This window comes from Temnothorax curvispinosus, unplaced genomic scaffold (genome assembly GCF_003070985.1).
Source record: "Temnothorax curvispinosus isolate PA1 unplaced genomic scaffold, ASM307098v1 QBEX01017816.1, whole genome shotgun sequence".
Taxonomy (NCBI): domain Eukaryota; kingdom Metazoa; phylum Arthropoda; class Insecta; order Hymenoptera; family Formicidae; genus Temnothorax; species Temnothorax curvispinosus.
This window is the reverse complement of record NW_020227596.1, coordinates 468,427-487,684: the sequence shown is the minus strand read 5'-3', so window position 1 is coordinate 487,684 and position 19,258 is coordinate 468,427. Positions and strand designations below refer to the sequence as shown.

General features: G+C 39.3%; 2 protein-coding genes and 1 long non-coding RNA gene across 8 annotated transcripts in view; 1 reads left to right on the top strand and 2 right to left on the bottom strand.

Moving 5' to 3' along the window:
* Positions 1–5,420, bottom strand: part of LOC112467835 (aldehyde dehydrogenase, dimeric NADP-preferring) — a 12,368-nt gene extending 6,948 nt beyond the window's left edge. Inside the window, exon 1 of one of the 4 annotated variants that reach the window (XM_025036695.1) lies at positions 5,320–5,420. In XM_025036695.1, coding sequence (XP_024892463.1) covers positions 5,320–5,347 — 28 coding nt within the window. In that variant the 5' untranslated portion in view covers positions 5,348–5,420. Of the gene's footprint in view, positions 1–897; positions 1,105–4,028; positions 4,330–5,319 lie in introns of those variants that run through there. The other 3 variants (XM_025036694.1, XM_025036693.1, XM_025036696.1) reach the window with 3 other exon arrangements.
* On the top strand, positions 1,303–5,310 carry LOC112467837. Of its 2 annotated transcripts, XR_003042326.1 has the most exons (4): positions 1,303–1,897; positions 2,066–2,247; positions 4,766–4,978; positions 5,072–5,310. It is a non-coding gene; the product is annotated as an uncharacterized LOC112467837 (long non-coding RNA). The 2 variants fall into 2 exon arrangements; XR_003042325.1 differs by having other exon boundaries at positions 1,303–2,247.
* Positions 5,421–17,266: 11,846 nt separating the features above from the next.
* Positions 17,267–18,955, bottom strand: LOC112467831 (steroid receptor RNA activator 1-like). Of its 2 annotated transcripts, none has more exons than XM_025036689.1 (4): positions 18,691–18,955; positions 18,462–18,613; positions 17,826–18,383; positions 17,267–17,704 (listed from the first exon to the last, which is right to left on the bottom strand). In XM_025036689.1, the coding sequence occupies exons 3-4, from the start codon at positions 18,352–18,354 to the stop codon at positions 17,511–17,513; spliced, it is 723 nt and encodes a 240-aa protein (XP_024892457.1). In that variant the 5' UTR covers positions 18,355–18,383; positions 18,462–18,613; positions 18,691–18,955; the 3' UTR covers positions 17,267–17,510. The 2 variants fall into 2 exon arrangements, with proteins under 2 accessions (XP_024892457.1, XP_024892456.1); XM_025036688.1 differs by having other exon boundaries at positions 18,462–18,560.
* Positions 18,956–19,258: the final 303 nt, after the last annotated feature.

The window sequence follows — 19,258 nt, the reverse complement described above, 5'->3', positions numbered from 1 at the left end:
AAAAAAAAAAAAAAAAAAGAAGAGTGTGAGTTAACCGAGACTGAAGTTAATCCTCAATGATAAAAATGAATATCGCACAAAGCAAGGATTTGTTATGTAAATACGTACGGATAATCGGTCGTTCGCGACGGGACGCGTGCGGCGCAGTATAAATCAAACATTGCGCAAAAAACCCGTGCGTTAATTCTTCATCGTTTTCTTCTCAATCGTTTCTTCTGCCGAGTCGAACAATATACCGATTTATCGTCGCAGTGATTAGCCGCGATAATTGCGCTCTGTAGCCTTTTACGCGTGCCCCTTGCAGCGACTTAAAACTTAAAACTCCGCGTTTCCGTTCCCAAGTAGAACAGAAAAGTCAAAGTGACAATAAATTTCGTCAATATGAAATTGACGATATTTTGACCTTCCTATTCTACTTGGGAAGGGAGTTCAAGCCGCTTAGGGCCGGTTGTTCCAACTTGTTCGTAAACCAACTAATAACAGTTAAATCATACGTGTCTTTTGTCTTTCCTTCAAATTAGACGAAGATTACAGACATATGATTTAATTATTAGTTTACCAACAGGTTGGAACAACCGGCACTTACAAGAGACATGCGTAAAAGAACAACATAATTGCCGCGAGCGCGTCGTGACGTGTCTCGATCGGAGAGCCTGCGGATTCGGAGTAAATATTCGGATATCAATAAGCGCGGAATGCAGCGTAGTTTCGCGTCTGTCGACATGGGAGGATGGGAGCGACGGGAGGCGGACAGGTCGGCTCGAGAGAGGCGCCGTGGCCGACCTTTCGGACAAAGAGAGCGAGAGAGATCAGGAAGAGAGGCCGAGGAACGGTTGTTTCCGCTCGACGATGAAACGTAAAAGGACGGTCACTCGCGGAAAAACGGTCGGGGCTTACCCATAGTCGCGAACACTCGTGGACCCTACGATGGACGTTGGCGGACTAATCGTCAGGTAGTCGTCAAGTCGACAGCAAGGGGGTGGGGAGGGGAGGAGAGAACGAAAGTTCTTCTGCAGCTGCGACTCGTCGGTGCGGCGGATCGGCGCGTTACATACTAAGCTCCAGAAATGCAGCGTAAGAGATCAAAGTGTACACGTGTGTCTTTGGTTATCTCTGCGTGCTCCGGAAAAAGCGCGGGGCGGGGAAGCCGGGGAGGGGGAAACGGCGCCGCGCGCCGGCGTCGGAGAGGAGGAGAGCGCGAGCTGCGCGAGAGCGCCGTGGCCGCGGTGGCGGGAAAAAATACAATATTATAATATAATGTAACCATGCAACAACCGTGTCGGATATAGTCGGACACGCGGATGTTCGAAGGATAGCAGGGTGCGATTCACTTTTGGCGCTTCAAAACTCGGAAACGTTTCATCCTTGTTGTTCATCAAATGTTAAACAAGGCTAAAATAATGCTCCGTAACGTTTGAAGCGTCCAGTGGATCACACGATCACACCTATCCCAAGTAGCACAGCAAGTCACAATAAAATCAAAATGACGTCAAAATGATGGTAAAATGATAAAAAATCGTCATTTTGCAGTCATTTTGACATTATTTTGACTTTATTGTGACTTGCTGTGCTACTTGGGATGTGGCTGATTCCCGAGAGACAATTGAGAATCAACGCGCGCATTATCATCGATAAATAAACGGCGTCTCGTCTCACGTCTGGTCGTGCGGCCGACTTACCGCTAGAGGGCGCCACTTGTGAATTCTCGCGCCTCGCGAAGTCCAGGAAATCCGAGGACCGAGACCAAGGACTCGAGGACCGAGTTATATCCGAGTCCGAGCAGCCCGGGCTGCCCGGGCGACCCGGCGAAAGTGAAGGGTGAAAAATTGGCGGGCTTGCAGGGTGGAACGATTCGGGAAATGATCAATTTCGCGTTTCCTCGTGGAACGCTCCACAGGTGTTACGCGTCACTTTCTCCCGGAAGTTTAGCTCGCTTTTCGCGATTTCTGATAAGTTTTTTTCCTTCCTAGGCGCGTAACGCGTGTTAGGAGAGCACGTTTTATCTTTTTTCCCGCGATTACTAGCCAGCGTTTAATCTATTTTCGATGTTTGATTTGTTCTACAGGGAAGTTTACGAAAGGACGTGTTATCGTTCGTCCTATTTATAGGAATGTAGAAAATATTGGATGTTCAACAGAAGCACATTCGATGTTCAAATAACTGAGCATGAGATCCGTGAAAGTAAAGCGCACTTAGCGGAAGTAATATTGAATGTCTCGACATTGTAATGGACTTCTCTTTTTACAAGTAAGTATAAGGAAAGAGTCGTACCAAAGAAATGTGAGAGGAAAAATACATCTTAAATAAATATTATATTTATATCTATATATAGGTATATATAAATTAGAATGTCTGTCTAGTATGTTCTCTATTAATATATTTTAACTCCTAAACCCTTTGACTGATCTAGACCTTTTGCATAAGTTACTCTCTAGATCTCTTGAATATATACCATGAATTATTCTTAAATATTTTATCCCCTCATTTTCTGATTTCCTCCCCTTGACACTTTGTGATAATGTAAGTTTATTGCATTATCATACATGGGATAAAAAGCCCAATAGCGGGCAGTGTAAGCAAATTATAAACGTGAAAAGGAGTTAATTATTTTATCACGGTTTTTTCCGAATCTGTTTCGAGCTTATTTTTGTGTTTTTCATTTCATACTTAATTTTTTACTACCTAGTACTACCTAGTCAAATATCTTCGGAGCTATTTCCCTGACGAAAATAATATACGTTTATTGATAGTTTATAAGAAGTTTGCCTAAGTGTTGAGCAGATGTTTCATTTGAGCTTTAAAACATTTATTAAATTGTTTAAGAGATATAAATTTAAACATGGAATTGTTTATGAGATGCTCACGTAGCACCTTGAAATACCTCGTGAATATTTGCAATATTCTGAAAACGCTACGTGACACTTTTCGAACGTCTATCAAACGTAGCCGTGAACATCTCATAAACAATTCCATGTTTAAATTTATGTGTTATAAACAATTTAACACTGCACGGACACCGTGTTTTTCAAGCTCCCGGACACCTTGGGACTTTTAAGTCTATAAAAGGGTTTTTGAAAGAGTTTTTTGTATTACAAAAAATCTATAAAAATTTATGTATCATCTTCTGTCCTAAAGATTACAGAAAGAAGAATACTAAAGTGATTTCTGTACTTACATAGGCCGGAACTTAAATGTTAATAAATGTTTTAAACTTTTAAAGCTCAAATGACACATCTACTCAACGCTTAAAAAAACTTCTCATAAATTATCAATAAACATATTATTTTCGCCAGTGAAATTCGTTGTGAAATTTAATGACTAAACCTGATGACGTGCGCCAGAGACGTAAATGTCAAAATTTGCACGTATAATGGAGCACAGCATATGTGAGATTTGTGGTTTAAATATTCGCGCATCATGGCTGGCATTTGGTTATTTCATAATAATAACAACAATAATACATATTATTACATGAATTAATATTATATATTATTATTATTACAAGTTGTCAAATAATTACCGAGCAGTCAACAGTTATAAAGCGCGAATTTCAGATACGAGGTGCGTGCCAATAATAAACACATTATTTGTAATTCTACGCACCAGTAATAAACAAATTATATGCAATCCTATATATGCATATAATTATTACTTTGTTTTTACGCGTTATTATGAGAAAAAATTTAAATACTAAAGTATTACCGAATAACCAAGTTACATGGCGCGAATTTTGGATACGAAGCGCGTGCCAATAATAAACACATTATTTGTAATTCTACGCGCATAAACCAGTAATAAACAAATTATATGCAATCCTATATGTATATAATTATTACTTCGTTATTACGCGTTATTATGAGAAAAAATTTAAATACTAAAGTATTACCGAATAACCAAGTCGTGGCGCGAATACTTTTAGTGCGCTTCGAACGTGCCTCGCGATTTTGTATGCAAATTCATTGTAATGCGTTTAGGGCGTTAATGATACTACTGCGAGATCGCACCGAGCCGCGAAGGGAGGAACGTACCATTGTGATGAGAATTCTGCGTCGGTTGCACGTGTATCTTTACGCATTCCACTTTGAATTTATCCATAGATTCGCCCGACATTCGCTACGGAAAAAGATGATCCTTGCTTCCTCGATTACGCGTTAGTCCGGAGGTAACGATCCCCGACGTTACCGGGCAGCTCACCGACCGTGAGAAAAATGGAGCTTTGTGTAATAACAAATTGCGCGCGCGCGTGTTGCCGATCCGTCGTTGTCGTTACCGCGTTCCACGCTCAAAATCGCGAATGCTCGCTCGAGGTTGTCGGGTTCGAGACTGGATCTTTGACTGGACTTGGATCTAAAGCAAGTTCTCGCGACAATGCGAAAGGCGATTCGACGGTGGGGGGATAGCATAGAATTTAAAAACATTACAGTATCTTCTGTAGATCGAGGCGGTCTTTAAACCTTGAAGTGTCTGGCTGTGTTGAAATCACCGAGATCGAATCTGTCGGTCGGGGTCTGCGGCAGGTGTAAATAGGACGGTTCGTGCAAATTAATTCGACTTTAAAAGCCGCGGCGCAAACATTTATCCTCAAAACGTGTAATGTTTCGTGGATTATTTCAGCGATCACGCAATGCCGGCGAAACAATGTCTAATAATATATGAGACTTCCTCGTTAACTCTGAGTAGTAAAAGTAGAGACCCGCAATTATATTGCCGCCACTAACTCTGTTATGTTTTTCCTCAACGATGTGTTTACTTCGCCTATTTTTAGATGATCCTTGATGCAGTAAAGGACACGACAAAGACAATTTTCTATGCGTCGCGACCGACCTGCAGTTAGAGGGGAACTCGATCGAGAAAGAGCTCAATTATTACTAATACCGAATGTCGAGAGTTGCGATGTTCTCACGCACATCAAGTTTGAAAAGGTCAAATAAAATGACGGCTGCTTCTGGGTCGATACCTTCCGTATTTCTCATCGGAAGTGCGTATGAGAGTTACGTCTACGGCTACGATGCTCGTATGCTATACTTAGATACACTGCGGTCACAGTTTGCGTAATAATTTTCAATTCTAGGAACGAGCTTTTAATGGAGAGAGATTTGTTGGAAATTTTATACAATGATACACTTGCCGACTTTCCCAAGGTACTACTACGTCTTCCCCACAGCGTTACAGCTTCGTTTCGGTCTTTAATTTTGTTACAGTTTTCAGCAGAGAGACGTCTTATAAAAGCGACATATAGTTATGACATTACCTTATTATTTTGCAATTTAAGCTTCTTTTTATAATTATTAAAATTTCTAATTTAACGGATTTACTCACGTGACTCGGCTAAATCAGCCGTTTGCATTTCGATGCAACAGACTTCGGACTCTTTCGCGACGTCCGTCGAAATGTCCAGTATTACTTCAGTCTGGGGAAAAAAAAAAACGTTATAAATATTTCATAAATGTAAGAAAATATAGTTGTCAAGATGAAATCGGAAGTCCTTGTAACCCGAATGAGAATCGATAAAGCTTATATTAATATTTAACATGCAAATTATGTCGGAGATCAGATTTAATAAAAGATTTATTATCGAAAGTTTATTCTTGAAAAAAAACGGGTCGATCAAATGTAGCAATTATTTCCCGAAATAATATTGATAATAATAGATAGCTACGCGTTTACACGCCCAATTCGTTACGTCGTCGTTTGGCGTACATTAAGATTCATATTATAAATTCATATACGCGGCGCGATATATCACTCTAATCCACTTTATATATAAATTTGTTTCATCAATTACAATTTTATATAAATTCTAAGAATTGCAAAACGATTCTGTATGAATTCTAATCGTAATTAAATGTAGTCTAGACGTAACGCGACGCAATTAACGCGCCATCATTATCAATGCCTATAGGCTCTACAATTAATCGATGCGTGTTTTCTCAAGGAGAACTCCATTAGAGAATCATTTACATAACGTTATTACTTTTTTTTCCGGAGTTAATCTGCGAGGTGCGCATCCGCATGCTCTGCCATTCGCGCCTAACGATATGGAAAGCGGAAAATCGGGGTCTATAAGACTCTTTATTGCAGGTCATTTCACTTCCTCGTCGAGAGTGCGAGTTACGCGTACGGCTTCACATACTGGCCTGGATACACGTGGCTACAACGATGTCTAACAATTATAATTATACGCGCCGCAAAACGAGCTTTCGATTTCGGAGAGAATTCAATATCCATGACGATGCTTTCTAGTATCCGTGGAACTTCGTCATAGCCTCGCGTCGAGGTAAAACTTATTTATCGTCATACGTCAGAAATCTCGTGGAAGCGACGGCGTTGGCACCGGACTTTTGCATAAGGCAAAGTTCACGTTTCGTAAAAAGCAAATAATCATATACAACGAGTTACAATATTATTTTTAGCATTGATTTTAATTAAGCTTTTTCACATTCACGCCGGTCAGTTAGTTTAGTATTAGTTTTAAGTATTAAGTATTAAGTCAGTATTAAAGATTAAATATATATATATAATATACATAGGTATCGTGGAATAGTAAACAAGATAATTATCGTTGAGACGCGATAATCATGATTTCCGTGAAACAATTTCAGAGTGCATAGCCCTAGAGCATAAGTAACGGAATAAAAATAAAGAGTGATTCGGAGCGCGCAAACTGAAGCGTGATGTTTCTCCGAAAACCTTTTTAGAAGAAAACTCTTTTAGAAATTTAGAAGAATCGTATCGGTCATCGAAATACAGCAAAATCGTCTTGTATCGTCAGTCATGTATCATCGTCACGATTTTATCTCATTTTTTTTTCATAATTCATGGTATTCTCTATCGGTATTTCTTACAACATCTTAGCTTTTCTGGCCTTAGCAACCGTCCGTTTGTGATATATCTAAATTTCTATTAAAACTATAGGAACCTCGTTAAATTCGATAAGTTAATACGCACTCAATAAAATTATTATTTATTAATAAAATTGTAGCCATCATTGTAGCTGGAAACCGCGCGACCTGGAAACTGACTGTGACGTCAATACTTATATATGGCAAAATCATCTTTCAGCGATGAGTTGTCGAAATATCTTTTTATAAACAACCATTTATACGAATTGCGTAATACAAATCATTCCCTCTTCTAGGCACATTATTTTACTTCGGTATATAAATCACGCGCCGATTCGAGGACGATGGCCCGAACGTGACACGGGAAATCGAGTCTCCACCAGCTTCGAGCTATTCGAGTTCTAAGTCCGACGATAAAAATGCTGATACCGTATCGACGATGTGGATGAATGTTATTAGGTTTTCGGGACAGGTTTGCGGCCGAGAAAGTATCGATATTCGTCGCTAAAACGTCGACGAAAAAACCGGTTGAAAAGATCTGTTACTCCTCGGCACGCACTCCACCACGCCAGCCGTGATTTCCGTGATATTTTGCTCGTTGATCCTCATGGCGTGTTAAGGGTGCTTTCCAGCAAGGAACACAGGCGACACTGCGTGGCACAGTGTCAGACACAGTGCTTTCCAACAACGACACAGCGAAGCACATCTCGACACAGCATCGGTGTAGAGTTCGAGTGTGTTCTGTAGGCATTGTTACCAATCTTTTATATCAGTACTAGTTTTTTATTTATTTTATTTGTTTAAACATAACTTATTTACTGCTTTAAAATTATTCTGGTAAAAAATCCTTGCGAAAATATAAATGTGTCCACTGTGGTCGAGTTTTGCGTTCCAACAAACACTCATACACAGTGTGTCGCACAGTGTCGCACCATGTCACCTTGCTGGAAAACAGCCAAAGGCCGAAGTGTACTCACGTAACAAGCAAAACACGAACGTTACGTCGTACTCTGTGATGATCACGCAGAAAACTCACCATGTTCGATGATTCCGAGTGAGGCATTCTCGACTCGAGTCCAGGCACTTATCTCCACGGATACGGTTCGCTCGAAGAAACTACGTCTCCGCCTGCATAAAAGCAGCGGATACACGTTGCAGTTGCGACCGGTTTTACGGACGGACACCCAAGGGACTAGGCAACGTTGTAAATCCCTCCAATTTTTCACGGCACATTCTAGGAATAATGTAGGCGGACGGGATTCGTCGACCCGGGTCGGGTCGCCTTTAACTTCCAAATTTCCAGGCTCCGTATAAGCACCGCGGCAACGTCGAAAACGCAGAAGGAGATGTAGATCGCGAGATATATTAGCCGGCGCACTGGTTTGCGCGAGTAAAATACAAACGGCACGCAATGCGATTACTAAATGTCTCTCTTTTTTCCGAAGCCTCGACTCCGGGATCTATTGTTCGCGTCATGAATAATTAATGGCGACCCCAAACGATCTCGCATCGTATATACGAGCTACGTTCGCTTCCGCGGCGAGCATTTTTATTTATGCGAGACCGTTTCTCGAACCAGTTCTAGCGGCCTTAAGCGACTTTAAAGTTTCAAGTAAACATCATTAACTCTTAAAGGAGAAAGAAAAACTGCTCGTCAAGCAATCTGAGTCTACACTTTACTCCTTTTTTAGTTTTCTTTGGAACCTCCGAAGGACTCGGCGGCCGTGAGCCTTGCAAATCATTCTTATCGAGGATGTTGATCGAGAACGTTAACTATAACTGCAAACATTACACATCAGTGGATGTATAGAGGCCAAAGTACTTCTACCTTCAGATATGAGAAATAGAAACCAAAATTGTTTTCCGCTCGTATATGTATTCGATATACATCTTGGCGGCCGAATAATTGTTATTACTATCGAATTGTACGTGTTACTTTCATATGGTCTCGAATGTAGAGAATATTAGAAATTAGAGAACGATAGTTACTGTTTACTTTATACGCGGATTTCCCATAATCTATTTGATATAAATTTTATATATGTAGCAACACACAATTTCCTTATATGCCTTCCTTATTCCTACCGCTATTCTCTCTCATACGTAACTTTCTTCGTTTATATATCATGCAGACTGATTAAAATCTTTTAATAAACACGTTCAATAATGCCGCCAGTTACTCATTCACTATCAATTATTTATTTATCGATCGTTGATTTTTCGCCTGTTATTTCCTCGCATTAAAAATCACATTTAAGCACCTATACGATAAACGATAAGTATTCATCATGGTATGAGTGCAATCTGGATTCGGAAGAATCAACAGTTTTGATTGTTGATGTATGCGTTTTACTTCAAGGAATCTTGTTTTTCAGGGATTAATAAAGCCAACGTCAATGGAGGGTAATGTCCGTATCGTATGCATTCCGCATTATAAATATATAAATGTGCATGATGTGCATTCTCTTTCCAACGTGCAAAAATTCGACACCTAATATCGTTTGTAGAAAAGTCGTATTTATCGTTTCTCTAACGAAATGGCATTGGTTGTGACGAGATTTTATTGTCTTTTCGGTAATACGGGATCAAAGTCTTATTAAAGCTTTTTGATTACACTCTTACTCCATTGAATAACATGTATTTCCTATGTATCACATAAGCAAATGTTATTAATAAGTACATATTAATTTAATGAACAATACATATTAGTATTAAATTATTATTAAGTAATAGTGAGAAATACATTATGCATTCGTTGACACGCTTGAAAGATCATGAAAATTATGAAAAAAATTTTTGAGTTCTGAGAAAAACGTGAATCGCGAGTTTGGAGTCGTCTGTAATTCCTCAGAAATCGCTCCTGTTACGCGGGAAGCAGGATGAGCAAGGAAGTTGCAGTAGGTATTCGAACAGCGCGCAGCGGCAAAACGAGTTTGAGTCGTTTGTAATTCCTCAGAAATCGCTCCTGTTACGCGGGAAGCATGATGAGCAAGGAAGTTGCAGAGGTATTCCGGCAGCGGCACGCCTACCCCCACTTATTACCCATCGCTGTCGGAACGGCGCGCGGTACGGATGCCCCCCCTACGGCCAATCAGAGCGCTGGCGGGTATGCACAGAAGGGGTAGTAGGCTCCCGCCCTCTGACCAATAGCAGCGCGATTAAGCGGAGGCAATGTGAGGAAGCAACACCCTCCCGTTTAGAATATCTCCGTCAACCTCCTTGCTTAACATGCTATGCTGATACTTTTGCTGATTTAAACGCGAGTTTTCGACGCTGAGAGTCGCCATTTTTGCTTAACCTCTTAATAGAATATGTACTTTCAACCATTGTTATGATCTTTTGTGCATCTCTACGATACGTGATCAAATTCTTTTAATTGTTTAAATTTAACCTATAAAAACTAAAATACGAAATTTCGTTTATTATTAGTATATTTATTAATTATATTTGTTTAAATTACAATTAATTGATGCTTAGGCGGCACGTAAAACGCTTCAACTCATTTCCCACGGTGATCATGACACCGTAGTAAATTGAGAAAATCCGTAATGCATGTTTTTCTCGGAACAGCAAGATATAACTTACATTACTTTGATAAAAAATTTCCAATTATTTAATAGAGATTAACAAGTTCATGAAACAATTAGCGTTGTATCAACGTATAATTTCTGAGACTCGTTTAGTATCGGGCGACGGCATTCGTATAACTCCTTTCTCTCGTTGCCTAGCATTATGCAAAGGCATTTTATAACTTTTTATCGTCTAATCTTGTTCGAGAGAGCATGCCTCACATTAAAGGATATTTAAAAATGATAAGATGAATGTATTTCTCGAGATTTTTTAAGTGTCATTTGTCGCATTTTCAGCGCTCCGACTTTCTCGTTGAGCGAACTACAATAAGCTTCTTTCTCTCGTTGCCTAGCATTATGCAACAACATTCTATAACCTTTTATCGTTTAATCTTGTTCGAGAGAGCATGCCTCACATTAAAGGACAGATAACAATGATAAAACGAACGTATTTCTCGAGATTTTTTAAATGTCATGTGTCACATTTTCGGCGCTCCGACTTTCTCGTTGAGCGAACTACAAGCTTCTTTCTCTCGTTCGCTAGCATTATGCAACAGCATTCTATAACTCTTTATCGTCTAATCTTGTTCGAGAGAGCATGTCTCACATTAAAGGATACATAATAATTATAAGATGAATGTATTTCTCGAGATTTGTTTTGTGTCGTTTGTAACATTTCGGACCGTCTACCTATAATTCCTACCGAGCGCGAGCGACGGCATAATTTGCTCGTAGTTGGGGGGGCTAATGTGAAGTTGGCCCTCCCCCCAAAATTGTTTTGTTAATAATTTTCTTACTAGAAATGTGCAAACAAAAATTCAAAATGTGCATACATGTGCAAACGATGAGCAATCAAATAAGCTAAAAAAATCAATGTTTTTTTAAGTTGGGGGGCTAACTTCACACGGGTGCGACGATACGCACGCAACACGGGCGGTATGACGTTGGCGCGCGGCGAGCGGCGCGGGCGGTAGCACGGTATCGATCGATGAGAGAGTTCGGCGCGCGCCCGGCTGCGCGAAGGAATGTAAGGGGTGGGGGACAATTTCCATCAGTTCCCATCAGGACACTGCGCGGTACGGTTCTGCGACATCGCGACGCGGTGTGGATCCTTCGATCAGCTTCGATCGTAATCGACGTAATCGTATTCGGTCGCGAACGAGCATGATGTGTGTGATGTGTGTGATGTGTGTGATGTGATAACGAGCACGACGGTGGAATCCCTGGAGTATCGACCCGCGATCGAGGCCGGCGTTCGCGCGCGAAACAATTATACATCGAGGTCCACATCGGAGGCATTCGAGTACCGTGCCTCGCCTCTCCTGTAAGTACGCAACGCAACGCTTCATATTTGTTCGACGCGAGTAATTGCGATCGCCAAATCGCCATGTCGATGTCGTCTCATCGAGAAGCTCGCGCGGTTTTCGTCGCGAGCGCGATATATCCGCCATGTTTGCCCTAGCGTCGGCTCCGTTTTCCTGGAAGACGCTCGTCGCGGTCGTTTTTTTCGGGTGACGGGACAAATATTTATACGCGAGCGTTACTTCTGTAGTAACTTACGATAATTCCACCGCGTAAACGGAGATATGTAGTAACTTACGATAATTCGATTTCACGCGGAAATGAGGGAATTATCGTAAGTTGCTACAGAAGTAGGTAACGCTCGCGCAAACGTAATAATGGTGAGATATGGACGAATTACGATCGTCGCGATTATATTATCGCTTTCTTGAATGATGTATCGAGGGGAGTTTCGCGTGTGATATATATGCGAACTACGATTTCTCGGATCTGTGAAATTGGCCCGGCATTCTACGATAATAATTTTAAAAATATACCGAGAGTTCTCTAACAGCACTTTTCATAGTTCTACATATAAATACATTATAAAAAATAAACCAGTTTCACATTCCTTGTATTAAAAAATCGAAATAGAAAAAATGTGTTAACTTCGCGAATCTAGCACGGCTTTCTCCTCTGAAATATCAAAACGTGTTGAACATTATTATATTTGACGAGAGTTCCCGATAGTTTTAATCGAATTCTCCGCACATGTATGCAATTTCAAATCGATATCCCATCAGTTAACAATTTTTGAACAATTTTTATTCTCGCCCAGCGCGACGTTTCGCGACAAGTGTCGCGCTAATGACACGCGGCGATTCTTCCCGTTTTCCGCGGTTCTAACAATTATTTTCGACAGTTCTATAAGAGAGTTCAGTGTTTTATAATTATTTTTTTTTTGCAGTGGAGATGCTGGTATCGGTGCAGCAAGTACTGTAGTTGTCAGCTGAATTTTCGCTCGTGAACGTCGCCGCGTCGTGTGAGTGAGTGCGCCGACAGAGATGCGACACCGGTGAAGGACCACGGAGAGGAGTAGGAGGTCTGGGAGGCATCAGGTGACGGCGGAGCAACCGTGGGGTGAGTACTCGATTGTTATTCGTTTATTATTTTGCTGTCTTGTGGCGTATTCTGCCATTTTCTCAAGCGCGACGTGATTCGTCCTTACATTATACCGGGTGTTTCATTTTAATCGCCCCAGGCAAATATCTCGAAAAATATGAAAGATACGGAAAAACGTTTCAGACAAAAGTTGTTTGGTTCGAAGGGGGACATAAGATGGTGTCCGTGGTTTGACCTTGAGTGAACGTGCCGAGGTCATATGGAGTTTAACTTTGTTTTTTTAAACGGAACTCCCTATTTTTCATTGCATATTCTTGTAGCTTACCTAAAGAGCTTTTCAAAACCCTATATTTGAGTATTTTTTCATGAAGTACTTTTTGAGTTACAAGGTCAAGGGAGATTAAAATAAAACACCCTATATGTACGCGAATCATTAATTCATTTCTCGTACAAGTATCGATTATTTTGGGCACTGCAATGCTTTAATGTAAAAATATTTCTGTTACAGATCAACGCAGTTACAACTATAACTCCGCTGTTGCGCATCGGCTGGTGAGTGATTTTTTTCACTTTAACGCGAATTTAAATCATTAGCGGCGTTTTCGTATGCCACACAAGTTTCACACAAATCCTTCTTAGGTACAAAGAAAAAAATATTAAATTCCTCGAAAAGCCATAGAAATATTGCGTAGCTTCCATAGGGTTTGTTTTTCTGTTTGCAGTTCGCTATGTAATCTCTGTGGATGAAATTGTCACAGACAATACCTAATTGACAATTTTATAATACGTTCTTAGTGTACGTATTTTCCCGAGTACCGAATGCAAATTACAATTTAATAACCGGATATAATACAATTATAATATTCGGATATTCGTAATTAACGTACAAGTTTTGTCACGTAGATTTTCAGTCGACACGGGTCCGAGTTGCCTGTTATTTTGAATATTCAATTCGACGTGGTTTATGTATAGGAGACACAAACGAGAAAAGATGACCGAGGTCCGTCCTAATCTTTTGTGAGAAATCTAAAAAATCTAACACTCCAAAAAAATCTGACTGTTCCGAGAGAGACTTTCCGCCCTGAAAATGCTCTGATCCTTTAAGACGGGCTCCTTCCTGCTCTACGCGGAATGCGTGGTCGTGCCATAAATGACTATCCGTGTCATTAGTATTCCAGCGAAGGTCTCTCGCGGTGCGTTTATGGGATCGAGGATCGGGAGATCGCAATCACGACGGCGGCAAGGACGGGTTCCTCCGTCTCGTTAACAGGCGGACTCTGAAAGTGAGAAAGGGAATTTTGGAGCAAGTGGGGTGAATGCGTTAGGTTTAACGTGTCATTTTAGGGATATAAAAGAGTAACTCACGTTCCTCTGAGTTTCTCGACGGAGTCGAAAGGAGCTTCTCGCGTGTGCCGATTCGGGCAGATCGTATCTCGTGGCACAAGTGGATTTTTTCGATTCAATAATCCGATCAAAGTGTCGATTTCGCATTTTTACCTGGTTGTCTTTTACGGTCAGCTGCTTTTCACGTTGATAACGCGTTGTCTTGATACTGAAGGCAGACGATGTCATATGTTCGGTTAGCTTATTTCGGTTCTCATTTAATAGACCTGTTTTGTAGATTTGTGTTATCAACTTTCCGTCGACCCTATACGCGATCCTTCACGTTTTCTTCAAGACTTCTGTCTTGGTGATGAAGCGCCACGAGAAAGTTATCTGATCTCTTCGAGACTCTTGTTGCAAACTAACGATTCGCAAAATGTATCGCGCCGGTAGAAGTATCTCCTCAAGAAAAGCGAGTTTACCGTTTATCATTCGCCTTATCTTATCTTGTAATGGATACTTTTACCGCTCTGTCCTACAATTTACCTCGCGTAATTTAAAATATTTTATGAATCTATTGAAATTATCACTTGAAATTATGCCGTGTTACTTTGATGAGTCCGGTAAAATAAATGGAAAATTGATAAATGTTTATATATACATATATATATATAATATATACACGCATCATAAATTTTGAATGTAATTCATTTGTTCCGCTTTCACATTTTAAGTACCCGCTTTCAATATTTTTTTTAAATTAAACGAAGCAAAATGCGTAAAGATATACGCACGCGTGCCTTTCTCTGAAATTACTATTTCTGATTTCTGATTAACATCTTCGTTAGCATTCGTGTTGCAACGCGACTACGATGGTCGAGAAACCTTTAACAGCGCGCATCTTCTTTAATCAACGCATAATTATTGCATAATTTCGGACCCGGGAAACTCTCTCGGATGTACTCCACCGTTGTAGAAGGACTCATAAATCAACCACCTAGAATTCTAAATGTAGAAAATGGAGCAACAGAGGAGGAAAATGCGTTATGATGCTTTTGCACGATCGCTAACGTATTACACACAAGAAACTGCTGACATCGACAAAGTATAATTTTCATCCAAATTCTACACGTTTTACCGTTAATTTAGAATAATTTATATATGATTAGATACGTAACTTTAGATAAGTAATATTTAATTAAAAATATGAAAATACGTCGATATAATTTCTTTTAATCTTTTAGAGAGGGGATAATTTGTTCATTTATTATATATTTCCTAAAACTTTTGCGTATATAATCTCAATTATATTGGAGATTTTTTAGCGATTGTGCGGAGAATACCGGCATTCTTTACACACTTTCTAAGTTCCTAGAACATGATAGAGTCTTGAAAAAGTTTCAAAATCTTTTGAAGAGTGTATGTTGATAAAGCGATCGTGAAATGCGTTCTACAGGTGGCAATATATACTTTAAAAGAGAATAGCAGCATAGTTTTCCTCTGTTGTCTCAGCTATCTTGTTGATTTGAATTTATTTTGGTACTATTTTTATTTAAAAGAAACTAGAAAGTTTTAATTTAAGCTTTCGATACGTCCGCGTCGTACAATAAACGTAAGTTTTTTTAAATATATGGAAACGCTATGAATCAATAATTTATGCTATAATGAGAAGTAAGACCATTATACGAGCATTAATAAATGTTACAGAAAATTCATATCTAATTCTTATATGTATTATTGTAACACATATATATTCCAACTATTCACTGTGTTCCGATCACAGCCGGACTTAATACACAGTTATCATTAGAACGTTAAAAAACCCTTCCATCCCCCCACAATTAAATCGTCATGATTTAATTATTAATAAACTGTAAAGAATTTACCACGTACATTCCTCGATGGTCGAATTGGTACGACGCCTTACACGGAATGAGGGAGGTTCCAGGTTCGAACCCTGGCTGAGGTGATATTTTTCGTAATAAATTCTTTACAGTTTTTAAATAATTAAATCGTGTCGATTTAATTGTGGGGGGGGGATGGAAGGGTTTTTTAACGTTCTAATGATAACTGTGTATTAAGTCCGGCTGTGATCGGAACACAGTAAATAGTTGGAATATATATGTATTACAATAATGCATATAAGAATTAGATATGAATTTTCTGTAACATCTATTAATGCTCGTATAATGGTCTTACTTCTCATTATAGTCTTGCTTCAAACGAGCAAAAAATAAATTTCTTATTGTCAATAATTTATGTCAAAATTCCGGTATCTCAAGCTATACTTGATATTGATAGCCATTTCTGTATCTATTATATGCGAATTTTTGAACTATACATGTATGGATCAAAGTAAAAATATCAAAACTGATGAACGCGGGCGTGTGAAGTTGCCACCTCTACTTAAAAATTCGATAGTTCTAATTTCCAGTTTTTTTTTTAAGAGTATACGCACGCTGCACGTAATTTTTTTCAACTTTTTAATACGCATTGAACATCTACTTGATGTATTAAATTAAACGTTTTACTTACTGATATTGTTTACGATAATCTTATCGTTGCATTTTTTCAATACGCGTTGTAAATCGATGCTGCGTGATTTATAATCAATATTACTCTCGTATAACGAACTCCCTCCGTGAATACATCTCTGATTTAAGATTGATTCAGACATAATCTGTTGTTTTTTTTAGTTATATCTCTTTTATTATAAAATTTTTTTTATTATAAATTTCTTTTATTATATTTCTTTTATTATAAAATCAATGTTATTATAATAAAAAATAAAAGTAATTATTTATACTGTAATTATTTTTATTTTTATTGTAAAATACTTTCACAGATAAAATTCGTTCGTTAAAATTGCGTTCAGCAGAATGTCTATTTTGCAACTGATAGAAGTTAAAAAAATTTTATGTGGACTTAGTCGAATTTTATCCGTTGTATCTTCGAATATTTTCTTAACTACTTAACTAGTGGTCGGATCGCCCCTAGTTAGTGGAAGAGTTGAATGGGAGTTTTGGATAGATCTATAGGAGTTTTAAAAGAAATTATTATGATCGAAAGCGATCCGGCTAATTGTCCTTTGTGAATATACATAAGAGAGAAATGGAAAATACAAAAAACTTATGAATACACCTGCTTTCATCTTTATTCACGTAATTCAATTTTTCCCGCAATGAACTGCGATCGATCGTTACATAATATCGTGTTGTTCGATGCACTCGATCATTATAAAAATATCACGTGCGGTCGCGTATAAATATGTCAAAAAGCAATGAATAATGAATAAACATAATTTTTTTCTTATATTTATGAGCTTTTTTATATTACTTTTAGTTCTTATATTTACGAGATTCTAGCAATAAATTCAGTTTTTCTTCGAATCGACGAATAACAGAGGCGATTGCTCTGTTTGCGGGACATCGGGTTTCTCACATTCCTTTTTCAATTCGAAAATTATATGCCTGATGGCTGGCATCCATGTACGGCAAACATTTGCGTGTTGCGTCATAAGAGCGATGTGGATCTTGTCGGCTTCCTTGACATCTTTTCTTAGGAGTGCTGAAAATTATATGTATAGCTGTTACAAATATATACAGCTAATATATTTATCATGGTCATAACATGTTAACATATTTATTATGATCGTATACATCAACATATTAGTACATAAGATTCTTACCTTTCGATATATTCAAGATATTTCTCTGTATTGTATCGTTCAGTTTATTTTCAATCCAATTAGATTTCATAGTATCTAAGCGTTTTCGCATTTCCTTCACCTTGCTCTCTTCCATCTTTTGCTCCGTCATCACAGATTCTAAACTGGCCAAGATTTCTGTCAGAGCTTGATCTTTATCAAAATTTTCGTCCTTCTCTGGTGCCTTCGTCGTACAGTCTTTATCGGTAGGAGCCAGAAGAGGTTTATGGGGAGCCGTGGTTATTGTAGGCACTCCAGTAGACTGTAAAATGGGAGGCATGTTCGAGGAAGGAGCCGGAACGTCAGTTTTCTCCGGAGAGGATGTTTCCGAGGATAGCGGGAATGCCACTCGCTTATTCAGGAGTCTCCTGGTGGACGTCCCGGACGAATTATGCTGCGACGACAGCGCCCACTCCGGTGGATCGTTCCATCCGGGATCCTGAGTAGACGGTAACAACCTTTGGCTGGAAACTACGTCGTCCGGCGTGGACGAGGCGGAAATCTGCTCCATTCCCTGCGCTTATAGGTTAGGCTCGACGTCTGGCGAAAGAAAACACAAAGTCAACGATCTCGCGTGTGAATCAGAGCTTCACCCGTAATACATAATACAATCGTTACATGTGGATTTTCCGGTGTCGATCGTTTCGAGATTCTCTCTTCGTTCACCAACCCGTCAGCGAGCTTCGAGGTTAATCTTCTACTGAATACTGGCAGCGACTGTAATACATAACTCCCTTCACCACCGATGGCAAGATTGGCAAGTCCTTATACTTTAAACAATACGATAGATCGTGCGCTAGCGTTAACAAATAAAAACACGCATCCGCAGAAATTGTTCGATACTTACATTAGTATTTCTCCCTGCCTTCATCGCGTGCGTTAAAGGGCCTAAGCAGAATGGCTGTCTTATAACCTTAAAGCAGTGTTTTATACCTTATGTACAGTATTGTGCGTTACATAAGACAAAGAAAGGCATAAAACTGCCGAGACATCCATTCTGCTCAGGCCCTTATGCTATGACATGCATGACACGGCGAAACGTCACGTCGCCGCCGCTGACGCCGCACGTGTCTCCAGCTCCAGCTGTTTCCGATAATATGGGCGAATATCACGTTTCGTTAGCCGCCTTCGCGACCACGTTCGAGCAGTCCGATAAAGCCGGGTGAATAAAGATGAAAGACGTGAATAAAGATGAAAGCAGGTGTATTCATAAAAGTTTTTTGTATTTTCCATTTCTCTCTTATGTATATTCACAAAGGACAATTACATCTGTCTTACCACATATCTTTGTCTAAATGTATTCTTACATTGATAATAGTCATCGATAGCTAAAATCATTTATTTTATTACTTATACATATCATATACTCACTACCGTATCTCTAAGCATACTTCAATCTTAAGTGGACACATCCA